The sequence below is a fragment of the Salvia miltiorrhiza genome, chromosome 4 (genome assembly GCF_028751815.1).
Source record: "Salvia miltiorrhiza cultivar Shanhuang (shh) chromosome 4, IMPLAD_Smil_shh, whole genome shotgun sequence".
Classification (NCBI taxonomy): domain Eukaryota; kingdom Viridiplantae; phylum Streptophyta; class Magnoliopsida; order Lamiales; family Lamiaceae; genus Salvia; species Salvia miltiorrhiza.
Window position 1 is genome coordinate 6,047,338 of NC_080390.1, and position 25,103 is coordinate 6,072,440.

At 35.1% G+C, this 25,103-nt stretch overlaps 3 protein-coding genes across 9 annotated transcripts; 1 reads left to right on the forward strand and 2 right to left on the reverse strand.

Annotated features, from left to right (window-relative positions):
• Window positions 1-3,403: 3,403 nt before the first annotated feature.
• LOC131022426 (putative F-box/LRR-repeat protein At3g28410) lies at window positions 3,404-7,944 on the reverse strand. Of its 2 annotated transcripts, XM_057951911.1 has the most exons (7): window positions 7,545-7,944; window positions 7,322-7,391; window positions 7,140-7,163; window positions 6,462-7,053; window positions 5,234-5,525; window positions 4,752-4,886; window positions 3,404-3,944 (listed from the first exon to the last, which is right to left on the reverse strand). In XM_057951911.1, exons 2-7 carry the CDS (start codon window positions 7,359-7,361, stop codon window positions 3,492-3,494), a joined length of 1,536 nt encoding a protein of 511 aa, XP_057807894.1. In that variant the 5' UTR covers window positions 7,362-7,391; window positions 7,545-7,944; the 3' UTR covers window positions 3,404-3,491. The 2 variants fall into 2 exon arrangements, with proteins under 2 accessions (XP_057807894.1, XP_057807893.1); XM_057951910.1 differs by lacking the exon at window positions 7,140-7,163 and having other exon boundaries at window positions 6,462-7,098; window positions 7,545-7,941.
• Window positions 7,945-9,738: 1,794 nt separating this feature from the next.
• Window positions 9,739-11,595, reverse strand: LOC131022427 (protein ALP1-like). Its single transcript, XM_057951912.1, has one exon. It carries the CDS (start codon window positions 11,326-11,328, stop codon window positions 9,964-9,966), a length of 1,365 nt encoding a protein of 454 aa, XP_057807895.1. The 5' UTR covers window positions 11,329-11,595; the 3' UTR covers window positions 9,739-9,963.
• Window positions 11,596-13,287: 1,692 nt separating this feature from the next.
• On the forward strand, window positions 13,288-18,656 carry LOC131022428 (hydroxyproline O-arabinosyltransferase RDN2-like). Of its 6 annotated transcripts, none has more exons than XM_057951915.1 (9): window positions 13,342-13,497; window positions 14,098-14,653; window positions 14,741-14,819; window positions 14,887-15,088; window positions 15,174-15,271; window positions 15,368-15,437; window positions 15,526-15,597; window positions 15,835-15,948; window positions 18,207-18,656. In XM_057951915.1, the coding sequence occupies exons 2-9, from the start codon at window positions 14,344-14,346 to the stop codon at window positions 18,303-18,305; spliced, it is 1,044 nt and encodes a 347-aa protein (XP_057807898.1). In that variant the 5' UTR covers window positions 13,342-13,497; window positions 14,098-14,343; the 3' UTR covers window positions 18,306-18,656. The 6 variants fall into 6 exon arrangements, with proteins under 6 accessions (XP_057807896.1, XP_057807898.1, XP_057807900.1 ...); XM_057951917.1 differs by having other exon boundaries at window positions 13,343-13,497; window positions 14,098-14,348; window positions 14,437-14,819; XM_057951916.1 differs by having other exon boundaries at window positions 13,344-13,497; window positions 14,177-14,653.
• The last annotated feature ends 6,447 nt before the right edge of the window (window positions 18,657-25,103 follow it).

Genomic DNA, 25,103 nt, shown 5'->3' on the forward strand with positions numbered 1-25,103 from the left:
AGATCAACAGCGGAAGCTCACAAAGAAACATGTTAAGGAAAGACCTTCAAAGTTCATCAAAAGGGTATATTCGTCAACATCGTCATAACTCGATAAACATCAGGAATCTCAATATGAAAAGCAAAATAAGTATAGCTCAATTTTTATGTAGAGTCAAAATATTCAGAGTGTGATAACAAAAGGTGAACCGACTATATGTATGAAGACACATAATCGTGAGTAAAATGTTTGATTTAATTTAACATAACTTCATATTAAAACTCTATCGACAAAACAGTCATACGACAGAGAAAGAAAACGTCAACCCGAAACATTCCCCACCAGCACCGCACCATACTCCCCCTCCGCTTATCTTGCACGTTTAGAAATACATGCAGGGCGTGAGTACATAAATACTCAGTGGACATATCGCCGAAAACAAAGCTGCTCATAGAGCTATAAATTGATCTTGCCACATTTCAGCAATACACAGGTATTATATCATAAAAGAACCTGTGCAAGCAGTTTTAACCATAAACATCATAATTAAGTGTCTGCAGACAAGTACTCGACATGTATGTACCACATCTACCACTCTTCATCATCATCAAGGTACTGAGAAGTAGGCCTCCTTCTCAAGCACCGTGACCGGCCGACCCGAAGACGGCTCACAGTCACCTCAGTGTACACTAGCCTTGGCAGGATAGCTATCAACTAACTGCCTAGGACCCGATCGTCTCATCTCAACTCATCAGTAGAGGGTAAACATACAAGCTCAACATCATCATAAAAATATTGGCAAGTCAATAATTCTCAAACATCATCATAATCTCAAAACATCAAACATCTCATAATTTCATCATCATTTAAAACAGTTTAGAAAAGCTCTTAAATTGTATACTCAAAATAATGCCCACCTGAAGACCTTACTCAAAATCTCCCGTCAAAGTGGAGTTACTTACTTCCTTGCTCTGCTCGTGTCTTCAGGGATCATCATCATCATCGAAAGTTCATGTCATAAAATGAATCTCGATTAGAAACTCATTGACTAGTTATCAAGCCTTAACTCATGTTCTATCTCAAATTCTATCTCCTTACTCAACTCTATATAAACTCTCCACTCATCTCAAATCCTTAAGTTCAAGGATAGGTTTCAAGAAAAATCATGGTTTTAAGTCTCGATTTATCTCTCATATAAGGTTCGTCTAATCTCATTCATACACATAGGCAACACAATCACATAAGGCACATAAGAAATCACAATCAAACATCATCAAAACATGCTCTGTTTTTTTTACACTGACTCAACTTCAAAATTTAACTGTTCTGACTCCGACATCTCCTGGACTCGAGACTCCTACCGAAAGAAAGATCTTCGAGTCTAAAAAAGTAGAGTCGAAAACTCCAAGTGGTTTGAGAGATATGACGTTTTTACCACGATCTACCATTTCTGGCAGTTTTGTGCAACCGAAGGTTACAATTCTTGAAAAATAGTAAACGTTGTCAAACTGGGCTCAACTTTGGTGGATATCTAGCTAACACAATAAAGTTGATACCATAAAAATTTGGAAAGCTAGATCACATAGGAAGCTACTGAAATGAATGACTCTTTCCCCTGTTCTCTGAAATTCTCGGTAATAAAGCACAGTTTAGGTTTTGCATTTTAAAGAAATATCAAACGAAGTTGAAATGGCTTGAAATTTTACCAAGGTACTCAAGACTCACGTAGGGAATTTATATAAAATTTTCAAAGCTATTAGACATCGATAAACCGTCGATCACAATAGGTCAGTAGGCCTACGTAATTTCTCCAATTTGGACTCAAAAATCATATATCTCAAAAACATCTCTAACCTGAATGTAACATCATAACTCTCAACAACAAACTCATACCACAACTCATTTCATCACTTCTAATCATCAATCTAAACCATCACTTAACATCATAGCATGCTTCCTCCTAACTTTCAAAAATTAAGAAAAACAAAGAATTGAAGTTTTCATGCTTCAATCTTCTATTTACATGCTCATAAAGCTTAGATATAAGTAGATTCATGTGTTTAGAAGCTTACTCTTATGATTTGTGTAGAGAAAAGTATAATTCCACCTTCTTGATTCGTAGCTTGAACCTTCAACCTAGCTTTTGTTCTATGGATTTAAGAGTGTTTTCAGCTTGATTTAATCGATGGTTATGGCATACAAGTAGCTTGTGAAGCTTTTTACTATCTCATCAATGGTGTTGGGTGAAGACAGTCGAGAGAGGAGAGAGAGAAGAGAGAGGAAAGAGAGAGGAAATGGACGTCTGTTATGAGGGATGAAAGAGAAAGGAGTTGTTTTATTTAACCCCATTTACTTAGCCATCAAGTATTGGATAATAACACATGCTTAATTATCCACTTGCATAAAAATATCTTATCCGTTAACTATGTTTATCCACTTGCTTTGACTCCTCTCTCTCTAAAGTCAGTTCCGCACCAGAGCAGAGCACATCTCAACCACCAGAGCAGAGCACGCCAGAGGAATGCTCGCCAGAGCAGAGGAATGCTCGCCAGAGCATAGGAAAGGAATTCTCTGTCAGCAGTGTCAGCAGAGAAATGAATTCTCTGTCAGCAGAGGAATGAATTCTCTGTCAGCAGTGTCAGCAGAGAAATGATAAATTCTCTGTCAGCAGTGTCAGCAGAGAAATGAATTCTCTGTCATCAGAGGAATGAATTCTCTGTCAGCAGAGGAATCGGCGCCAGCTCTGTCCAAAGCAAAGACCGCTCAAAACATAACTCACTTGGCAGAGCAGAGCTCGCATCCAGAGCAGAGCTCAAAACCGGAGCAGAGCTCGCAAGCCAGAGCAGAGCTCAAGGCCAGAGCAGAGCAGAGCTTTCAGCTCTGTTGGTATAGCAGAGCAGAACACAACATCAGCTCTTCTTGCAGAGCAGAGCTCGGCTACAAACTATCGAAAGAAAAGAAATTTTTAACTTCATCAATGTTCAACCAACATCTCTATACATCCTTATTTCCTCAAAGTATTTCATTCACTAGTTCTTCATCGAAAATATAATAGCTCAAACTATTGGAATATCTCATCTCATCATAAACTTATTTATATATCTCAGTGCTCTTAAAAATAAATCTCAAAATATTTATAATGAGGAAGAATGCGGGGTGTTACAAATATTGTGTGGTGTAGATAATCCATGTATTAAAAATCATGGAAGACTAATCATCAATTAATTCTATCAGACTCATATCTCCATCTAGAATAATAACTCGTCTCATCAAAATAATGTAACTCTAATACTCAATATCTCTATTTATCATCATAACTTCATCTCATCTTAATTATAATCTCATATCTCAGTATCGTAGTACTCTCTGTAGTGTCTCAGCACTACTACTACTCATAAAAGTACGGGGTGTTACAAATTATGACTTACACGATCAGAGTTTCTACCATACATAGAAATAAAATATTACAACAATCCAAACTAAATCACAATGTCATCAAATACATCTAATAATTAATGCTTCAAACTTATAGGTGGTTCAATCTCAAAAACAAGACGTAATTTAATGTGTCGCGGTATATGCTGCATCTGCATGATTTTTTCAAAAGCCTGTTGTTGCTCAGGTGTAGCCACATGGCCACAATAAGACAATTGAGGTTCGACGATGATCTCACTAAGGGATTCATCATCATAATCCACAATATCCTTCACCAATCCAACACGATCACAATGTCCGATAACTATTTCTTCAAGCACAACACAATTTTCCACTATGTATCTCACCAAATCCAAGCTCACTTCAAAATTACTATAATCCAAGTTGCTCATTTTGCTCACTCCAAAATACCCGGATAACAAAAAAAGCTTAAGATGCCGATGTGGAAAACATCCACAGGGGCATCTACTACCAACTTTTGGAACTTCAAAAACACCTGGTGGTCTTGATCCCATATAAGCCTCACTAATCTACAAACACGCAAAAATTCAAATGAGTGAGTGAGAGAGACACCAATATATAAATAAGGATTAATTATGTTTTATGTACCCAACTTTAAGCAATACAAGATAAAGAGTCGACTCATATAAGGTGAGGTGGATTAAAAAAAATCCACTCAAGTATCCCATATATTTTTCGATTAATTGCCTCTAAATATACAAACTATACCCAAATTTTTTATTTTTAATCAAGTCTCTTTTTTTTTAATTGAAAACACACATAAATTTTTTATTTTTGGAATTTGACGTTACTCAAAAATTTAGTTGGTTGATAACTTCTTGACTGTCTAAGTTTCAATGGGCAATCCGAATATATAGTTGGAAAACTCTTGACCTTATCTTTCTAATGATACTCGTACTTGATGGTCCCAAAGATATAAAGTTTCATGACATCAACTTTTACCACTTCAATGACCAAAACCTAACAACATATGCAACATTAGAAAGATTATGTCAAGAGCTTTCAAAAGGTACTTTCGCATTGCCTATCAAAATTCAAACAATTAAGTTATTGGCCGACGAACTTTCAGCTCGAATCAAATTTTAAAAAAAAATAATCTATGTATTTTTTTTTACCAAAATTATAGATTTTGTCATAAACTAAAATTTGGGTATAGTTCGTCTATTTATAGTCAATTAACCTTACATTTTTTGAATAACAACTTTGAATAGTGAGCAAACATTGTGATCATAAACTAAAAATACTGAAAGTTAGAGACAACACAAAACGCAATCACTCCTACAAATTGAAACAAGTACATTAATTATTTCACCAACCTCTAGTTTGAAATCTTCAAGATTAGGCGCCGCACATAAAAAACGAGTCACTGGTAAAGAAACACGTGTAGATGCAGTACGGTAATAGACAACCAACTTCTTCAATTTAGGCATTTGAGGGGGGGAAAACGTAGCCTAAAATAAACATTTAATTTAGTATAATATTAATCACAAATTAGAATAATATAAAAAAACATGGTTAATGACTAAAATAAGAATGCATAAAAAGAAACAAGAGTTATTGCCGAATAATAATAAAAGTTTCCAAGTTTCCAAAAAATATATTGAATCGTTAAGTGACTTGCAATTTCGATCAAAACCAATTAGCAAAATTATGATTATCACATTAAATTGAATTTCAAAAAAATTAGGATCTGAACAAAATACTAAGGAATAATTTAGAATCAATCTTAAATTCAATCATATATTTTCTGTCAAAAGAAAAAGATTATGATGTATTTTTCGACAATAACCAAACTAACCAGGGGTTTATATAAGTGAATGATGAGAGTTTGGAGTTGCGCAGCTGCCTTTGCAAAATGGTGCATTGTATCCCCAAACGGAAATCTACAGTAGAAATTCATGTTGACAAGATTTGGGACATAATCAAGCCACACCCTTTTTGAATTTTGGTCAATGGTAAGCCAAGTAAGATTTGGAGCACAAACTTTTATGTTGTATTCTGCAGCATATTCAGGGAAATAATATTCCCTGACGCATCGTGAACGCATGTCCAAGTGCTTCAACGATGGCCCAATAATCTCCACGTCAGATCTAACAAAGTGCAACTCAATTTATAAGATAAATTTCTCTAAAAAATCAAATGAATCTCAATTGATCAAATAACTTTCTCTAAAAACAAAAACGATCTAACAATCGAGTGTGCAATTCAATTTGTAACACAACTTTTCTCACAATCGAGCGTGCAATTCAATTCATCAAGGGTTCTGGGTAGCAACCTCACCTTTAACGTGCAAGGATTTACAATGCTATGATAGAAGATATGCGCATCAGAGGAATGAGGAATGCCAAAAATGTATGTATATATAGCTATGCTTCACTTTTATTTATTAATTATTAATTATTATTTCAAAAGGGACTCGTATTTGGTAAGATGACTTTAATATTTAGAATATTAAAGTCATTCTAAATATGTAATAGTATTAAAAAAAAGGAACCCCTGTTTGGTAAGATGACTTTAATATACATGATTCTCCCTCCCTCCCATAAGCTTAGGCTTGTTTTCCTTTTTTTAATGTCCCATTTATATAGGCTTGTTTTCATAAAAAGTAATATTTTTTACTCATTTACTATTATATCCCTATTTAATTCTTTAATTTACTCCCACTTTAATACATCATTAAATAATAAATATAGGCATACTAGGAAATTTACTTATATATTTTTATTTCCAGTGATTTTTCTTAATCTTTGTGAAAATCCCAATCAGCCTAAGCTTATGGGACGGAGGGAGTATGTAATAGTATTAAAAATTCTAAATATTAATTTTCCTTGACATACACATTCATGAACGAAAATGATGCATGCCTTGTCCCCTTGGGATGGCCTAGTGGTTGGGGTGGTTGCCTGTTGTCCAAGAGGTCACAGGTTCGAATACTCTCAGCCACAATAACCACTAGGTGGGGTGTGTGTGTGGTTTGTATTATTTATAATGTAATTTCATCAAAAAAAAAAAAATGATGCACATACCTTCTCCTAACCCGCACAAGGACCAATCTCTCCAACAACTTGCAATGGCGTAGCAACATCTCTATAGCATCGCCACTTGCTTCAATACATCTCACACACAACACTTTGAGGGATGATTTGAAATCAGCAACGCTCTTAATCATCTCTACGTCAAGCACAACACCAGCGCTCTGCGCAAGCCTTTCATGCCAACCCAAGTTCAGCTCCAGCTTCTCAACTCCCCTCGCAAACGCAAATTCAACCCACTCCCTCACAACCTGCTGCTCTGCTTTACTTAAAAAGAAATTGATTTTGAATTCCTTTAAAGAGAGGGCTTTGTGCGATTTCAGAGCTGAGTTTACCCGATTTATATTTCTCTCCCTTTCATGCATATCTAGTTTCAATCCATTTATGGTCTTCTCATTCAATTCCACAAATCCAATCTTGTTTGCGAATTTGTGGTCGGCTCCACCTTTGAATGTGAGCTTAGATGTGTATTTCCACAGCTCTATCCATCGATGAGAAACAACGCTTGTCGCCGCCGCTTCCGTCGTCGGGAACAAAGACAATATGTGTGCGATGATATCATCAGGCAACTTGCTTATCTTATCAACTCTCGTACAAGCAGAAACAGAGCGATTTACATCCATCACACGCTCTACATATATACAAATAAATTGAATTGAGAATTAATTATATCCATCTTTTGGTTGGCTTTTAACACTTCAATCATGTGAATATGTCATGCAGAACAACCATGAAAAAAATAACGAAATCCACCACAATATGCTAAGGTCGAACTTTTTAGCCTATTTTCTTCGAGGTTTTCATAGTATATCAGCATTATGCATTATATTAGCATGTAGAAGTTTTAGGCTTACTTTTTGATTTCAAAAAGCTGCTTTCGCCAAATGCTTCCATGATCTTAAAATTGCCCAGAAAATGTAGAATCTGCAAATTCAAACAAAATGTAAAACATTCAATTGCAACATTAGCTATACAGATCTGAACTTATGTAGATCAACTGTAGTAGTGTCTGCAATAAGAGTTCAATCATCATAAACCAGTAAATCGTGACTTGAAATTAATAATATATGTACTTACTCTAAAATCGTTGATGATTGATAGATCTTCTGAGAAATCGATGCCAATCTCCAACTCGATCCTGAACACAAAGATTTGGGAAACTATAGTGCACTTCTAGATGAATTTGGTTAAGGGAATCATTCTGCTAGATTTTGTTTTCTTGAAAGAATGGAAGATATGTTTTTGTTTGGCTGAATGATCGCCCAAAGAGACTAAAAGAAAAAGTAGGGTTTCTAGGTGGCCCTAGGGTGCCTCCAATAATGATCCCAGGTTTCTAGTTTCTAAATTGCCACATCAGCTTTATAAACTCATCTATTTTTTTCTCTCATATCTCTTCCAACAATAAATCAGTTTCTTACTTTTCCAATGTCCCACCATAATACACACTCCCTCTATATATCTATATATATATTTCTCAATTAATTTTATTTGTATTATTATTTATATACTTTAATTATATTTTTAAATTAAAATTCTATATTTTAATTATCTAATTTAATAAAATAAATTAAATTTAAAATTCTAAATTATAATTAAAATTACATTAATAAAATTAAAATTAAATTGCAAAAATTTAAATTACATTAATTGAAAGTATATAAACATAATAATTCAAACTAATACTCCCTCTGTCCCGTTAATCAAGTCCCCTTTCTTTTGGGCACGGGTATTTAGGAGACCAAAATTAAGAGTTAAATGGTATATTTAACAAAGTTACTGTGCACCACCGCCTTCTTCCACCGCCTGTGCACCACCGCACCACCACAATTTCTGAACCGGACCACCGGACCACCGTAGCCGCCAGAACAGTGAACGGAAATCTTTCAAGAAATCACCACCGCACCGCCACAATTTCAATTTCTGAGTCGGACCACCAAAACACCACCACAGAGAAATCAAGAAATGGAAATCTTTCAATTTCTGAAATTAAAACAACAAAAATAATTGAAAGGGTGGAGGCGAGCCCTAATCGTTTTGGGCGAAACAACAAAAAATGGTGGAGTTGGGTGGTGGTGGGCGACGGCCGGAGGCGGAGGGCAAATATCCTCTCTGCAGCGGCCGACGGCAAGAGGTGGTGGGCGAGAGCCGGAGGCGGAGGGCAGAGGCGGCGTTGGAGCCCGCGGAGGCGCGAGGCGGCGGAGGCGTTGGAGGCGGAGCAGGAGGAAGGTGGAGGCGTCGCAGGAGGATGGTGGCGGTGGAAGGTGTTGGAAGCGGTGGAAGGTGGAGGGATTGGAGGTGGTGAAAGAAGAAGAGGAGAGGGGGGAGTGGGGACGATTCATTTCAGAGAGGAGAGGGAGAGTGCAGAGCGGGTGGGTGGGTAGGTTTTAGGGTTAATTTTTGTGTTTTATAGTATAGGTAATTAAGTTACTAATTCATCCCTAATTTTAGCCAAAAAAGGAAAGGGGACTTGTTACATGGGACGGCTCAAAAAGGAATACGAGACTTGAATATTGGGACGGAGGGAGTATTACTTAATTGGAGCCATCTATGGCATTGAATTATGCCCAAATATGTTGTGTCAAATCATGTTGAAGTTGGAGATTGGTTTGTTTATTTGTTAAATCGTTGTGATTTTAGAGATAATTTTCAAATACATAAAAAATATTGTAATAAGGATATTTCTATTCTCCCATTTAACAAGGAAACCAATCAAAACTATGTCATAGGTATTGGCTAATTAATAATTACTTTACTAGACAAATAGTTATATATTTTTTTTTGAAAGAATAATTTTACCAATTTTAATTTCAAGTAGTATTGTTGGTATAGAAATTTGGTGGACAAATAAATAGTTTTATTTTAGAATTTTATTTTATCTAATACTTATTTTTAATAAAAGACAACATAATGCAATTTTGTAATAAAAAATTTACTTGACTACTTCTCAATAGGAGATAAAAGAATGTAATTTTCAAATACTCCCTTCGTCTCACGAAACATGACCCAGTTTTCTTTTTGGATTGTCCCATGAAGTTTGACCTGTTTCTAAAAATGGCAAAAAATTTATCTTTTATTCACATTTTCACTTTTTCACCTACCACATTTAACACACAAAATATCAATTTCTTAATTCTCGTGCCGAAAAGAAATGGGTCATGCTTCTTGGGACGGAGGGAGTACAAAAAGAATTGGACAAATGAAGTTCACGAAAAATTATATAAGAGCATCCACAATGCTTGCACCCATAGTGGGTGCAATACCATGGGTCCCACTTTTATTGCACCCACTCCCACAATGGTATTGCACCCACCCGGGTGCAATAGATTTTAATTTCATTTTCTCTTTACTTTTATTCATTTTTCAATTTAAATTAAACAACTTCAATTTTAACAACATAAAATTCATTCAATTAAAAATCCAAACATTACAAATAAAATTAAAAAAAAACAACAAATATTTAAAACATCCAATTTTCGAATAATTTAAAGCCGTCGAACTACGGGTCAACCGGACCAAAGCGTGCCCATATATGCTCAACCAAATCATCGCGGAGGCGAGCATGCAATCGTGCATCCTTCAAGCTTGCATTCCGTGCCAAATAGGCGGCGAACTCCGGTGGTGCTCCGGAATTGAATTGTGTTTGAGGAGTAGAACTTGGTCCCTCGCCGTCGTCACCGTCGAAATTACTTGCATTTCCACCTTCTTCCTCAATGATCATGTTGTGCAATATGATGCATGCAAACATGATCGAACTCATTTGCTCCGACTTCCACAAACGTGACGGTCCCTTAATTATACCCCACCGAGCCTGAAGAACACCGAAAGCGCGTTCCACATCCTTCCTTGCAGCTTCTTGCATCACCTTGAACCTCCGCTTCTTCTCATCGTTCGGAAACTGGAAGCTCTTCACGAACACCGGCCAGTCCGGATAGATGCCGTCTGTTAAGTAGTATCCTCGAGTGTGGTGAGAATTGTTGGCGAGGAATTGCACAGCCGCTGCATGCCCCGCTAAAACATCGTTGAATAGCGTGGACTGGTGGAGCACGTTGATGTCGTTGTTGGACCCAGCGACTCCAAAGAATGCATGCCAGATCCATAAATCTTGTGAAGCAACGGCCTCTAATATAATTGTTGGCTCGCCTTGATCCCCTCGAGTGTAGGCGCCGTGCCAAGCAACGGGGCAATTCTTCCATCCCCAATGCATGCAGTCTAGGCTCCCCAACATTCCCGGGAACCCATGGCGGGCTTCGTGCATTGCAGTGATGCGTTGCACATCGGCAGTTGTTGGCCGCCTCAAATACGTGCCGCCAAAGATACGAACGACGGCCTTGCAGAATTTCTTCAAGCATTCCATCGCCGTCGTCTCTCCTATACGGAGATATTCATCACAACAATCAGCAGAATTTCCGTATGCCAATTGTCGAATAGCGGCAGTGCACTTCTGGATCGGGGAGAAGCCCACCCGGCCAACAGCATCCGGACGTTGTTGGAAGTAAGGATCGACTTCTAGCGCATTGACAATGCGTAGAAACAACTCCCGGCTCATGCGAAATCGACGGCGAAAGAATTGTGGCCCATAAACAGGCTCGACGGCGAAATAATCGCGATGGAGGCGCTCGGCTCCACCTTCACGGTCACGACGAACCACTGCTCGCTTTTTCGCCGGGCGTTGTGGAGGTGGATCGAACCGATATGAACTTGCTACTTGCATAAAATTCACAGCACATCTCATAAAAAATAAATCGGGGGCTTGAGTAGGATCGGGAAGAGGAGGAAGTTGTGCGGGATCAACATGAACTTCTTCTTCGGATGAAGAATTTGAAGAAGAATTATTGTTGGAAGAATTGGTGGATGAAGACATTTTTTAGGAGTTGAAGAGAATTGTTGGATGAATTGTGTTTGTGATTGAAGGGGATATATATAGGTGAAAAAGAAAAGAAAAAAAAAATAAAAAAAAAATAAAAAAATTCGGCCGAAGACCGTTGAGCAACGGTCTTTTGACCGTTAAAATTAATTTTTTTTTTTTTTTTAATTTCGGAAAGGGGCGCGTGTTTACACGCCCCCTCCTTCGCTCCCACATTCGACGAGTGCGAGCGCTCGCCTCCCCTCCATCGCACCCGGGAGCAACAACGGTGGTGGGTGCGATAGGCCGGGTTCGATCCGGCCATCGCACCCACCATTGTGGATGCTCTAATATCTTCAATCCCTAATCACTTTTTTTATATCCAATTTTATCAAATAAAAACTTGTATACAAATGATATTATTATTCTCCCACTTAACAAGTAAACCAATCACATAATCATTCTGTAGTCACTTCAAATATAATTTGATTAATTAATTAATTGATCAAATAAATAATTATATTTTTATTATCAAAATAAATTTTACCAATTTTAATTTTCAAGTAATATTATTTGTATCGAAATTTGATAACCAAATAAATAATTTTATTTTTTTATTTGACCAATTACCAGTTTAATACTTCTTCTCAATAAAAGATAAATGAATGAAATGAGATAAAAAAAAAAAATTGCTTGACTTTTCTTGAAAGAGATAAAAAGAACGTAGTTTGATATTTTAAAGAAACACATAAAAATGAGACAAATGAAATACATAAGTTCCAATTTGATGAAGCTCTCTCAAGCTTTAGATGAGATAATGTTATAATTTAATTTTAATTTTCGAGTTTTATATGAGCTCACAAGTAAGAGGTGCTCTATTAAGCTTGAGACAAGATTATTAGAATGCAATTATGATCTTTCAAACTCTAAACGAGATTATGTTCACAAGTTAATTATAATCTTTCAGGTTCATACATGATAATGCTCAAAATTCAATTATAGTTTTTCAAGTTCCAAATAAGATATGCTGAGAATTCAATTATGATATTTCAAGTTCCAAATGAGATGATGTTCATAAGTTAAATGTGATTCGTCAAGTTCTAGACGAGATGATGCTCATAAGTTAAAGGTGATTTGTCAAGCTTTAGACAAGGTGATTCTCATAACTTAATTATAGTCTTGCAAACTCTAAACAAGATGATGTTTATAAGTAAGTTATTATCTTTTTTTAAGCTTCAGACGAGATGATACTCTTTCATGCTGCATACGGGATATTCAAAAGTTTGATGCACAAAATTCAGATGTGATATTTTAAGCTTCATGCAAGATGATGTTCAAAAGTTTGATGCTCAAAAGTCATATATGGTCTTTAGAACTCTAGATAATGATATGATCTTATAAGGTCTGGATGAGACGATAGATGTAATTAAGTTGTTTCTTATTTGGGAATTTTTAAAAAAATGTATAAACTGAGGCACATCATCATCTATCATATCATACATCAATTTTACATTTTTTTTTTCTTTTTGTAAAATTTTCAATCCTACATCAACATTTTATAAAACTTCATCAGATAAAAACTTATATGAAAATATATTTTTATCGCTCCAATTAAAATATCATCTTGACGAAAATAATTGAAATTAATATCATTTCAAATATCATACTACTAATTTAATTTGATCGACTAAAATCAATTAAAGAAATAAATTATATAAAATTAATTTATATATTATGATAATAAAAAAATATAAAATAATTATATAATAATTTCCATATAAAATTATATATGTCCTCGTCAAATTTGAACGGGTTTGAAACTAATTTTTGGAGGTATAATAGCAAAGCAAAATTGGACATATTTAATGATAAATTGCACTGCACAATTAAAGAATGAATATTAGGTAGGTCGTGGGATAAGATAAGAAAGCGGCAACGAATAAAAAGCAAGGAATTGCGAAATGATTTGTTCGGTTTCGAAAGAGCTAATTACAGTAAATAAAAGCCACATGTCGTAACGGACAAACGTTATTACGTGTGTGCGTACTAGGTTGTGTCAGTGTGGATGTATTACACTCCTCTTTAACAATATTTTTCTCATTCTTCTTCTTCTTTTTGTGTCATCTTTCACTCATTCGCCATTCTTGCTTTCTTTCTCCCATCCCATGCCGCCCTTCTTCATCACAGGTAACACACCATTCCTCTTCTTCCTATTTATTCTCTCTCTCTCTCTCTCTCTCTCTATTATATGTGTGTGTGTGTATATTGGTTGGCCCGCAGTTGAATAACTATTGGCGATCATCTATTATTTGTAGAGAGTTGGAGTGAGGAAGAGTGTGTAGCTGGATTCATTTATTTATTTATTTTGTCTCGGTTTCATTTTCTGTTGTTCTAGAAACGCTTGAATGCTCTGTTTTTCTTCATGTTTATTGACTTGAAGTAAGACGATTTTGGCTCTCTCTCTCTCTCTCTCTGCTGGAGAGAAAAGATATCTCGAACTGCATGGTGGTAAAAATTAAGCTACAATAATAAGGGCTCTATGAATTTACTGAATTTGTGTAGAGGGGTATGAATATGTGATGTTCAATTGCCAATGAAGGAAAACTTTGTGAATTTGGGGACATTAGATCGCGTTGCATGTTTGCGGCTTAGGATGAATGTATTGCTATGATTCACAATCTGCAATGAATTTCCTATAAGATGCTAGTGCAGTCTAAATTTTCTTCCAATTATGCACTAGCAATATAGTTCTTGTCTGAATTATCTTCTTTACTGGTCATTAATTAGATTGCAGATGAGAGTCTGTCTGTATTCGGTGCAAGTTGTTCATTTGCATCAAGACGGCTGAATCGCTTCACTTCTGCAGGTTCATGTAGGACTTGGTATTTGTTAGAAGAATCTCACAACTTATATCTCTAGTCCATAACAATACCCTCATCTCTTGGAACCCAAGTTTTACAAAAACTTGGTTTTGTTTAGTTGTACGAAACAATCTCGAAGAGAGCAGCGGTTGGTTTACAGTTTTGAAACAATATGAGGCAAGCAGTAGCCTTCTTCACGGTACTCTTGTCTATTGGGGGTTTCCTCTTGACATGTAATTTTGTGTCTATGATTGTACGTTACCAGAAAACCGGTCCTATAAAATTGGCATCCAATGAGAACCGGAATAAACTTGTGATGGATCCTCTGGTTGAGATGCCAGAGCATGTGAAAAGATCGAGGGTTGAAAGGCGAGCTTTTCATGTCGCCCTCACAGCCACCGATAGGCCTTACAGCAAATGGCAGTGCCGTATAATGTACTACTGGTACAAGAAGAAGAAGGATTTGGCTGGATCAAATATGGGTAAGTTCACTAGAATTCTTCATTCTGGGAGTGCAGACAACCTTATGGACGAGATTCCCACAGTCGTGGTTGATCCTCTTCCCCCAGGTTTGGACCAGGGTTATGTTGTCTTAAATAGGCCTTGGGCTTTTGTGCAATGGCTGGAGAAGTCGACAATTGAAGAAGAGTGAGTTTGTTCTCTCTTGAAATTCATCAAGTTCAAAACAATTCCTCATTTTCTTCTGCTGCTGCAGATATATATTGATGGCAGAACCTGATCATATATTTCTAAAACCACTGCCTAGTTTGGTTTACGAAGAATATCCTGCAGCATTCCCCTTTTTCTATATCAAACCTGCAGAAAATGAGAAAATCATTCGCAAGTTTTTCCCCGAGGAGATGGGTCCAGTATCAAATATTGATCCCATTGGAAATTCTCCAGTTATAATTAAAAAGGTGCATATAACATGTTTGTAATTGTTGCTTCACATTTGCTTCTCAAATTGGACTAAGTAATGATGTTATGTTATGTGGTTCTCAGGATTTGCTGGAGAAAATTGCACCTACCTGGATGAATGTCTCTTTGAAAATGAAAAATGATCCGGAGACGGATAGTACGTTTGGATGGGTGTTGGAAATGTGAGCACATTTTAGAAGCATCGACTATGTAGTTTGAGTTCAAACTTGATTTACCATATTTTCTAAGCCTTGTTGTGGTTCACTGTCAATCAAAAGGTATGGGTATGCTGTGGCCTCTGCTCTTCACGGGGTGCAGCATATTCTTCGGAAAGACTTCATGTTGCAGGTTTTGCTTCTCAACCAGAATCGTTCACGTACCATTAGGAGGTTCAAAATCTTATCTGATTTAAATGGCATTGCATTCTTAATTTCAGCCGCCTTGGGACTTGGAAACGAAAAACAAGTTTATTCTTCATTACACTTATGGGTGTGACTACAGCTTAAAGGTAGAGTGGGTTTAATTAGTTTTTTCTGATATTAACAATAGATTTTGTAATGAAAAAAACAGCAAAATATTTACAGAACTGCCCCTGAACATGACAAGGAAATTGTGGACTTTTTTTTTTCTTGTTTATACTTGAGTCTTATAGACATGAGTACTTCCATTTGGAGTATAGTGAAGATAAAAAAGCTATATATTTCTTGGTATACATTAGATTTCTCATGATATCGGCCATGTTCAGGGTGAATTAACTTACGGCAAAGTTGGAGAGTGGCGTTTTGATAAGCGATCCTATCTTGATGCACCTCCACCTCGAAATCTGCCGTTGCCTCCTCCTGGCGTCCCTGAAAGTGTGGTATGGCATCAGTCATTTTCATGCAATTATATCTTTAATTTTCTCAATATTTGAATTAAGAAATTTACAAAATGCAGTGTCCTTATTCAGGTCCAATCCTGACAAAAATAGGGCCCGGGGCGAACTAGAAAAAATGGGCCCTTTATTTATTATAATAAAAATAAAAATACAATATGACAATTATGTATAAATAAATAAATTATTTTTTTTATTATACAAAATGATTTCTTCAAGATTTTTGACTTACAAGGTCATTTATAATCTCATTTGTTTCTAGCATTTCTAAAACATCTTTTTCAATAAATAAAATTGCTAAACATCTTTCAACTCCCACTAGCCACTGCAATTGAACAGAATTTTTGTTACATAAAAAAATATACTCCCTCCGTCCACAAAATGGGTATCCATTTGTGGACGGCACGGGTTTTAAGAAATGTATGGAGTGTAGTGTGAATAGTTTAAGGGTCCCACTTTTTGAGTGTATTAATTAAAAAGATGTGTGGGGTACACTTGCCAAAAAGGGAAATGAGTACTCATTTCGTGGACGGATGAAAAAGGAAATATGAGTACTCATTTCGTGGACGGAGGGAGTATAATTTATTAATATACTAAATAGAATCAACAATCATTCATATAAAATAAATACTGCAATTATAAATGAATAGAAAGCTTTGTTTTTTTTTTTTTTTATACAGTTCACATACACATATCAAATATGTGGCCTATTATAATAGCCTATGCTAAATGCCTAAGAATCATTAGCCATTTATCTATTATATTTTAAACTTTACCGCAAAGAATCATTCAAATGCAATTAGTGATTTTAATTCTAACATTTAGAATCATTCAGTTTCGAAAATCAAATATTTCAACAGAAAATTAAATTGTACTAACCTGAAAAGGTGGAAATCAAAATTGATGATTGCCTTCAATCTTCCTTTCAATTTGATCTCAATTTTCCAATACAGATGATCACTCACTTGATTGTAGAATGTAGATGAAGATTTTCAGTATGTAGATTGCAAGGAATTGATAAAATTGTGGTTTGTAGATTGAAGAATATTCTGAATATATAGTTCATTGTTAATGGTAGAAAATTTTTGGGAAAAGATTTATGGGATTAATTTGGGCGGCTGACTGTTTGCAGAAAAGAGGAGAAGATGAAAAGATTATGGGTGAACGGTACAATCCCATAATTATATCTACCGAATTTGATCTGCTAAATAATATTTAAAGTTGTTTTATTTATTTTGAAAGAGTATTAATAATTATGATATTTTGAGCCCTAATTAATCAAATGGATACAATATTCTTGGGCCCAAATAAAAACATATCAATATACAATTATATTTTATTTAAATCGGGCCTAAAATATAACATATATATTAAAGGTATATAATTTTTTTGGGGCCTCCAAAAATTATGGGCCCTGGGCGGTCGCCTATGCTCGCCTATGCCCAAGGCCGGCCCTGTCCTTATTTCCCTTGCTTATTTACATTTTTCAGAAATGGTTTCTTTGTTGCTTGTTTGCCATTGCTCTGATGCTTATATTTATCGCTATTCCCTTGTTTCTTGTTTACTTTTGAGTGTATGCATTCAAGATTTCATCATACTTGAGTATATGATCAGAAACAATGAGATTGAAGACAGAAAATTATAGCCAATTTTTAAAAAAATCTATAGATAACAACAATGAATAACCTTATAGTATAAGATAAATAAATCTAAACCAATCAATGTTGCTTCTAGTTAGATATTGCTTAGCTAGTGTGGTAGTTTTCCCTGAAAATTAAAACATAAATTCACATTGACATGCAGAAGTTTACTATCACCGATTGATTTCTAAATCAGTAGCTTATTTTCTCTGTTTTTTCTCAATGTGATACGGTGTTATTGTGTAGAAAAGTGTAGTTATAGTTTTATAGCCATCACTATTCCTGCCTGTAGTCACATCTGATATATAGTGTCGTATGGAACGAACTTGATTGGTTCCCGGAAGCCTGGTAGATCATCGTTAACAAAATGAGAAAACCTGAACATGGCAATATAAGTGGGGATTGAGGAATATTGCTTAACTAGAAACCAACAAACAATTAAATTTTCTCCCACTTTCTTGTTTTCTTGCATCAGAAATACTAGAAGTCAAAATCAGGTCATATAACTTCCTGAAAAATCATGCATTTTTCTTGTTTCTGAGCCATAGCCAAGAAGGTATGTAGCTGCCCGATTGTTCAATTGAACCATGTTCGTCTCTGCAGGTTACTCTTGTAAGGTTGGTGAACGAAGCTACCGCTAACCTTCCCAATTGGGAAACAACAGAAGAAGTTAAGAATAACTCTAGTTTTCGGAGAAGTTGACACCGATCAACCTTGCATTTTGGTTCACAATGGTAATGTAGGAGAAATAACCGGGCGTCGAGGCGCATAGTTTCTGAGTAGCTATGTAAGGCTTTTTAAGTGTTCTTCTCCACAGTGCTTGCAGTTTCTGATCAGGTAGCAGCTACAGATTTTTTTCACTTGGCCGGCCAGTTAGAATTTTTACTGATATATATTTCCTTATTCTATGTGAATATGAAGTGGCCCATTTATGTAACAATTTAATCTTCGGTTGATATAACTTGGTAAGTGTCCAAGTCATTTTATTTGAGTTTGTATGAATTATCATTATGAGAATAATATATTGCATCGCATGCATGTTCTTTTGTTGTATATATGTTGTGTTGTGCCTATAGTGGAGCAAATAGAGTAAGTGGCCATTACCACTTATTGTAATTTGAGAGTGGTATGTGTTGTTGTTGATAGGACAGTTCTAGCCGACATGAACAACATTTTGAAAAAAAATTAAAAATAATAATAATAATCAATTTTTCCCAAAAAAAAACAAATATATTTATTGGGGAAAACAAAAGGCTCTGGGCAAACAAACAGTTGAAAACGACGCTCGGACAGCTCTACATGTAATTAGCAGTTGTTATATTTTATTGAGCATGTAATTTTCTGTTAACTTTAGTTGAGTTAGCCTCCCAATACTAATCCACCCTCAAAATTCATGTTTAGTTTCGCCCCCTTAAAAATAAGAGTAGTGATTTTCGGACACTCCAGTGTCCGGACACTGCATGAAAAATCGGTTTTTTTAAGGTTTTTTGATTGAGCCGATTTTTTGCTAATTTATGGTTTTACTAAAATATTCTTTCCTTAAATTTCTCAACTACTTTTAATCTTTTCCTAAATATATTTTATTTTCTGTAAATTTTGTTTTTTTTGCCATTTTTTTTTCGAAAAATATTTTTTATTTTTAAATTGTTTTTTTATTTTTTTTATCGTTTTTTTATTTTTCTTTTAAAATATTCTTTCCTTAAATTTCTCAACTACTTTTAATCTTTTCCTAAATATATTTTATTTACATTTTTATTTTACCTAAATTTCATTTTTTTTGCCATTTTTTTTTCGAAAAATATATTTTATTTTTAAATTGTTTTTTTATTTTTTTTATCGTTTTATTATTTTTCTTTTAAAATATTATTTCCTTAAATTTCTCAACTACTTTTAATCTTTTCCTAAATATATTTTATTTACATTTTTATTTTACCTAAATTTTGTTTTTTTTGCCATTTTTTTTTTCGAAAAATATATTTTATTTTTAAATTGTTTTTTTATTTTTTTATCGTTTTATTATTTTTCTTTTAAAATATTATTTCCTTAAATTTCTCAACTACTTTTAATCTTTTCCTAAATATATTTTATTTACATTTTTATTTTACCTAAATTTTGTTTTTTTTTGCCATTTTTTTTCGAAAAATATATTTTATTTTTAAATTGTTTTTTTTATTTTTTTATCGTTTTATTATTTTTCTTTTAAAATATTATTTCCTTAAATTTCTCAACTACTTTTAAAATTTATATTTTTTTCGAAACTAATATTTTAGTTGTTTTAAGAGTAAATTTTTATTTTTTTCCAAAATTATGTTTTATTAATTTGTTTCCAGATTTTTTTATTATTATTATTTATTTTTCGAAATTAAATACTCCCTCCGTCCACGAAATAAACTCCCAGTTGGGGTTCGGCACGAAGACTAAGAAAGCTGAAAAAGGTGGTGTAAAGGTGGTGTAAAAGACTAAAAGGGTAGTGTTTATGTATTGTTGTTACTTTTACTAATCTTTAACTAGCAATTTGATAATAATAATAATAATAATAATAATAATAATAATAATAATAATAATAATAACAACACCAATAACAATAAAAATAATAAGGATAATAAATAATAATAAAAATAATAATAATAATAATAATAATAATAATATGAATAATAATAATAATAATAATAATAATAATAATAATAATAATAACAATAATAAGAATAATAACAATAATAATAATAACAATAGTAATAATAATAATAACAACAATAACAATAACAATAAGAATAATAATAATAATAATAATAAGGATAATAATAATAATAATAATAATAATAATAATAATAATAATAATAATAATAATAATAATAATAATAATAATAATAATAATAATAATAATAATAACAACAAGAATAATAATAATAATAATAATAACAACAAGAATAATAATAAGAATAATAAAGATAATAATAATAATAATAATAATAATAATAATAATAATAATAATAATAATAATAATAATAATAATAATAATAATAACAATAACAACAACAACAACAACAACAACAATAATAATAATAAGAATAATAATAACAACAACAATAACAATAAAAATAATAAGGATAATAATAATAATAATAATAATAATAATAATAATAATAATAATAAAATAATAATAATAATAATAATGATAATAACAACAACAATAAAAATAACAATAATAATAATAAAAAATAATAAGGATAATAATAATAAGGATAATAACAATAATAATAATAATGATAACATTAATAATAATAATGATAACAATAATAATAATAATAATAATAATAATAATAATAATAATAATAATAATAATAATATTTAGTTTGGGGGAGACTAATTATATAATTAATGGTGGAATAAAGTGGGCCCAATTGATAAAAGTGTAGTAAATTTAAAAGCAAGGGAGGGTATAATTATCCAAAAAGCAGATGTCACGGCCGCGCCCGCTAAGGATAGCGAACTCGGGGAAATCGCGACAAAGGGGAGGGAGATTAGAAGCGGGGATAGAAAGGGGCGTGAATAATTAATGAAGGGTCGGACTCAATCATTGACAGTGAAGGAGAAACATTTATAACTTACGTTTAACCACAACGATTTAAATAACTAGTAAGTTCGGATGGATCCGACTTAAATCAAAAGGGCTTATTACTGAAGAATACGCAGCGGATATTTATAAAGAATTGTTGTTTAATCATAAGGGCTCGGATAACTTGTACACTCGGATGAATCCGACCTGACTTAAAAGACATAAAACTCGGGAGTACGCAGCGGATTAACAAATCTGAACTACATGTATGGAGACATGTATCCAAGAGTTCTTTTAATAACTTATGACAAAAGCTCCACTCGTCACTTCATCTTCATCGGCCACTGCTCAACCTGCACATTTAGAAATATATGCAGGGCTGAGTACAAAAGCACTCAGTGGGCACGTATGCCTAAGTATAAAATACATGCTTCATAAAACTGTAAATTGTCATGCCATCATAAACAGTACAGCAAGGGAGTTTTCGTGAAAAAGGCCCAAGCTTACTAAATTCTTTCGTGATACTTAAAGCTCGTCTGCAGACTAAGTTCTCTTCGTAATCTATCATATCTGGAACTCTGTGCCGGAGAGGTGGCCACCTCTCACGGACACTTGACCGGCCAACCCGCTAGATGACTCACGGTCCCTCGTGTACACTAGTCAAGGCAGGATAGCTATCAACAGCTCAAGACCCGAATTCGATTACATCATTGGCAAGGCCAAAGCAGATAGATATCATGCTAAAACTGAAACATTTTATGGCAAGACAATACTTGAAATAACTTTCATTCAAAGACTTTGTCATGAAATAACTTGCTTGAACGTAACACTTAACCTCATTTGATATATATGAAAGTAATGCCCACCTGATAAGCAAACCTTTGTCATAACTTAGTGACTCCTGGCTAGCTCTTATTCTTGCGCTTAACCTTTAATGCGAGAACATAAGGTCAAACCTTAGCTCGATGAAAATTCTCAAATAAATGAGAATGCGTATAATGAATATGCATGACTCATATTCCCTTTTTATTATTGAGATAATACTTAGGGAAATTTTATCACTAGTCCTTGTTATTCAAAACAATTAACCAACTAGGTTTCGTCTCATGAAGTCAAGTAATTAACTATATTGATTCGTTCTTATTAGGGTGTTCTAAACTGCCACTTAAACATAATTCCCCCTCCGTGTAGGCAAAGGGAAAAAGAATAAAACTCAACACCCTAAGTTCTTATCTCTCTCTCTCTCTCTCGCGATCTGCTCTGTCTCTTCGCTCTCTGCTCTGGAAATCAGCTCTGGCTTCTAAGTCAGCTCTGGCTGAGTTAGCTCTGAAAAAGTCAGCTCTGGCCTCCGAAAGTCAGCTCTGGCGACTTAGCTCTGGAAAGTCAGCTCTGGCCTCCGAAAGTCAGCTCTGGATGTTCGGCTCTGCTCTGGTCAGCTCTGCTCTGGAATTCCAGCTCTGCTCTGGAATTCCCCAGCTCTGCTCTGGCAATTCCAGCTCTGCTCTGGAATTTCCATCTCTGCTCTGGCAATTCCAGCTCTACTCTGGAATTTCCAGCTCTGCTCTGGCAATTCCAGCTCTGCTCTGGCGTTTCTGGGCAGAACGACGAGGATTTCCAGTTCCCAAAACCAGAGTTCTTCGCCCTTTCTTGCCTCGATTCTCACTCGTACACCGGCCTAAATCTATTCCTATGTGAGCATGCTGTGCTTGTTCAAGTTCATCTACGTTTAAAGCTAAAGTTCTCGTCGTTTAATCCAGGTTTCAAGTCGTGGGTTCTACCGGAAAAGTGACTTAACATGTTTCTTGTGTTCGTTCGTATCTAGAGCCTAAAACATGCTTTCTATGAGCGTGTGATTCATGCTGAAAGGAGTGACAACAGAGGTCGAGAGTTACCTTGATGTCGCGTGCTTTGGTCGGGTAAAAACGATGGTTTCTCCTCCGCATTTTCGATCGTCGAGGTGCAAGGCGTCGAGAGGGAGATGGAGCTCTTGCTGTTGCTGCTGGATTTTCAGAGTGTCGAAAGGGAGAAAGGGGTGGCACAAAGGGGGCTGAAGGGGAGTTTATATAGGAGCTTGGTAGGTGCACTTGAGTGCCTAAGGGGAGAGCTTCGGCTGTAGCTCTGCACAGCGTGGAATAGGGGAGGCTTTTCATCTGCTCGCCCAATGGAGGGGCTGCTGCTGCTGCTACTGTGGAGGTGGAGTGTGGCCTTTCGGCTGCTCGCCCAATGGAGGCTGCTGCCGTGGCTGCTCTGGTCTGGCATGGAGTGTGGCGTGGCGTGGGAGAGGGGTGCAGTAGGTGACCCTTCGGCTGCCCAGCCAATGGGCAGGGCTGCCGCTGCCTTGGCCATAGAGAAGGGGTTGCTTTCGCAGCACTCCTTGCTCACTCCTTTATCCTTCTTTTGATAAAGTAGTAGGTAGATTGAAAAAAAGTGATAGGGTAGGCATGTGATGTGATCTAATAAAAGATCTAAATAAAATCCTTCTGTGTTGGTCATTCTCAGTATTAAAAATACTAGTTTCGTGCTTGCTAACATCGATAATGCTAAATTAAATCCGTAGATTCAATCCGTTCGTCATTCTAATACTTAAATTAAATCCGTAGATTTAATTAGCTTCAAAGTCGGAAATAATTCACGACTTAAGTAACAAAGTGGCAATAAACTTCATCTTGATAAATAACACAACTTAGCTAAGTTGGTTATAACCTCGAGTAATAATAATCATTCATTAACTCAAAGATTCTCATCGCGGTCTTAAACACGCGAAGGTAAATAAAGCATACTGCTAGCGTAGTGACTCTGTCACCAGGATACGTAATTCAGAAACATAGCTGAGAACATAAAGTGCTTCATGTACTGGCAGATAGATGCAAAACTGAAATTAAATACTGATAAAAGAGCGGGTCGCTACAGCAGAGTAGGAGTTTATTTCGTGGACAAATATTTAAGGGCAAGTAGGAGTTTATTTCGTGGACGGAGGGAGTATTTTTTTTGAAATTTATTTTTTTGGGAATTTAGTATTTTAGTTGTTTTAAGAGTAAATTATTTTTTTTTTCAAAATTATGTTTTATTAATTTGTTTCCAGATATTTAGGGATTCTCTTAAAAATAATCATATATATTTTTTCAAGATTTTCATGATCCTTCAATTTTTGTGGGATTAGGTTTATCCAAATTAAAATCTTCACAACATATTGTTGAGATTTCGTCCCTCATGAAACCTAAATCAACGAAAATCTCGGCCACTTCTTTTTAAACCTAGGTCATTGAGATTTTGGAATTATTTATTTAGCTATAAATACATAGAAGTAAATTATTAGAGTCCGTCACAGTCTCCTCTTTTTCTCTCGAGCACTCTCGTTCTATTCTCTTTCTCCTCTCTTTCTCTCGAGGTATCTCTTGCTATCTCGGCCTCTCTCTTTCTCTCGTTGTCTCTCTTTCTCTCTATCCCTCATCATGGCTACCCCATCCGAGTTGTTGGCACCTAGAAAAATGCTGATAAAAACTGGAGAATTCTCATACGAAGAGTATGATGGTTTGAAACCGTGGCAATTTTCCGAAGAGGCGACAATGTTGGCGATTCTTTTGGGTCATCGGACTACGCACAATTTGTCCGACTCGCATGCATGCATGCGAGCCATTCTGTCTACTCAAGATGCTTTCCCAACGTTTGATGCCCTCGAGATTGTACGCAAGCTTTACAAATTCATGAAGACGTATCAGGAGCATGTTGCCATCATGGCACGTGTGGAGTATTACGTAGACGAGGTGATTGGGTTGGAGTGGTATTACGATGAAAGGCTCAACATGTTTGTCGCTACGAAACGGCATCACTTTTGGTTTATGTTCGTGGCATTATTCGAGAGACATGGAATGGCCAATGTCGACTTCGAGTTTCTCACTCGTGTTGCTTCCGATTTTATATGTTTGTGAAAATGCGTTCGATTT

Coding starts and splice junctions, on each gene's coding strand:
- LOC131022427 (XM_057951912.1), bottom strand. CDS start 11,328: ATGTCTTCATCCACCAATTCTTCCAACAATAATTCTTCTTCAAATTCT.
- LOC131022428 (XM_057951913.1), top strand. CDS start 14,344: ATGAGGCAAGCAGTAGCCTTCTTCACGGTACTCTTGTCTATTGGGGGT. Junction 15,272..15,367: donor TTTGGATGGGTGTTGGAAAT/GTGAGCACATTT, acceptor GTCAATCAAAAG/GTATGGGTATGCTGTGGCCT. Junction 15,598..15,834: donor GGTGTGACTACAGCTTAAAG/GTAGAGTGGGTT, acceptor GGCCATGTTCAG/GGTGAATTAACTTACGGCAA.
- LOC131022426 (XM_057951910.1), bottom strand. CDS start 7,361: ATGGAAGCATTTGGCGAAAGCAGCTTTTTGAAATCAAAAA. Junction 7,099..7,321: donor CAGCTTTTTGAAATCAAAAA/GTAAGCCTAAAA, acceptor GTATATATGTAG/AGCGTGTGATGGATGTAAAT. Junction 5,526..6,461: donor CTTGTGCGGGTTAGGAGAAG/GTATGTGCATCA, acceptor GCACTTTGTTAG/ATCTGACGTGGAGATTATTG.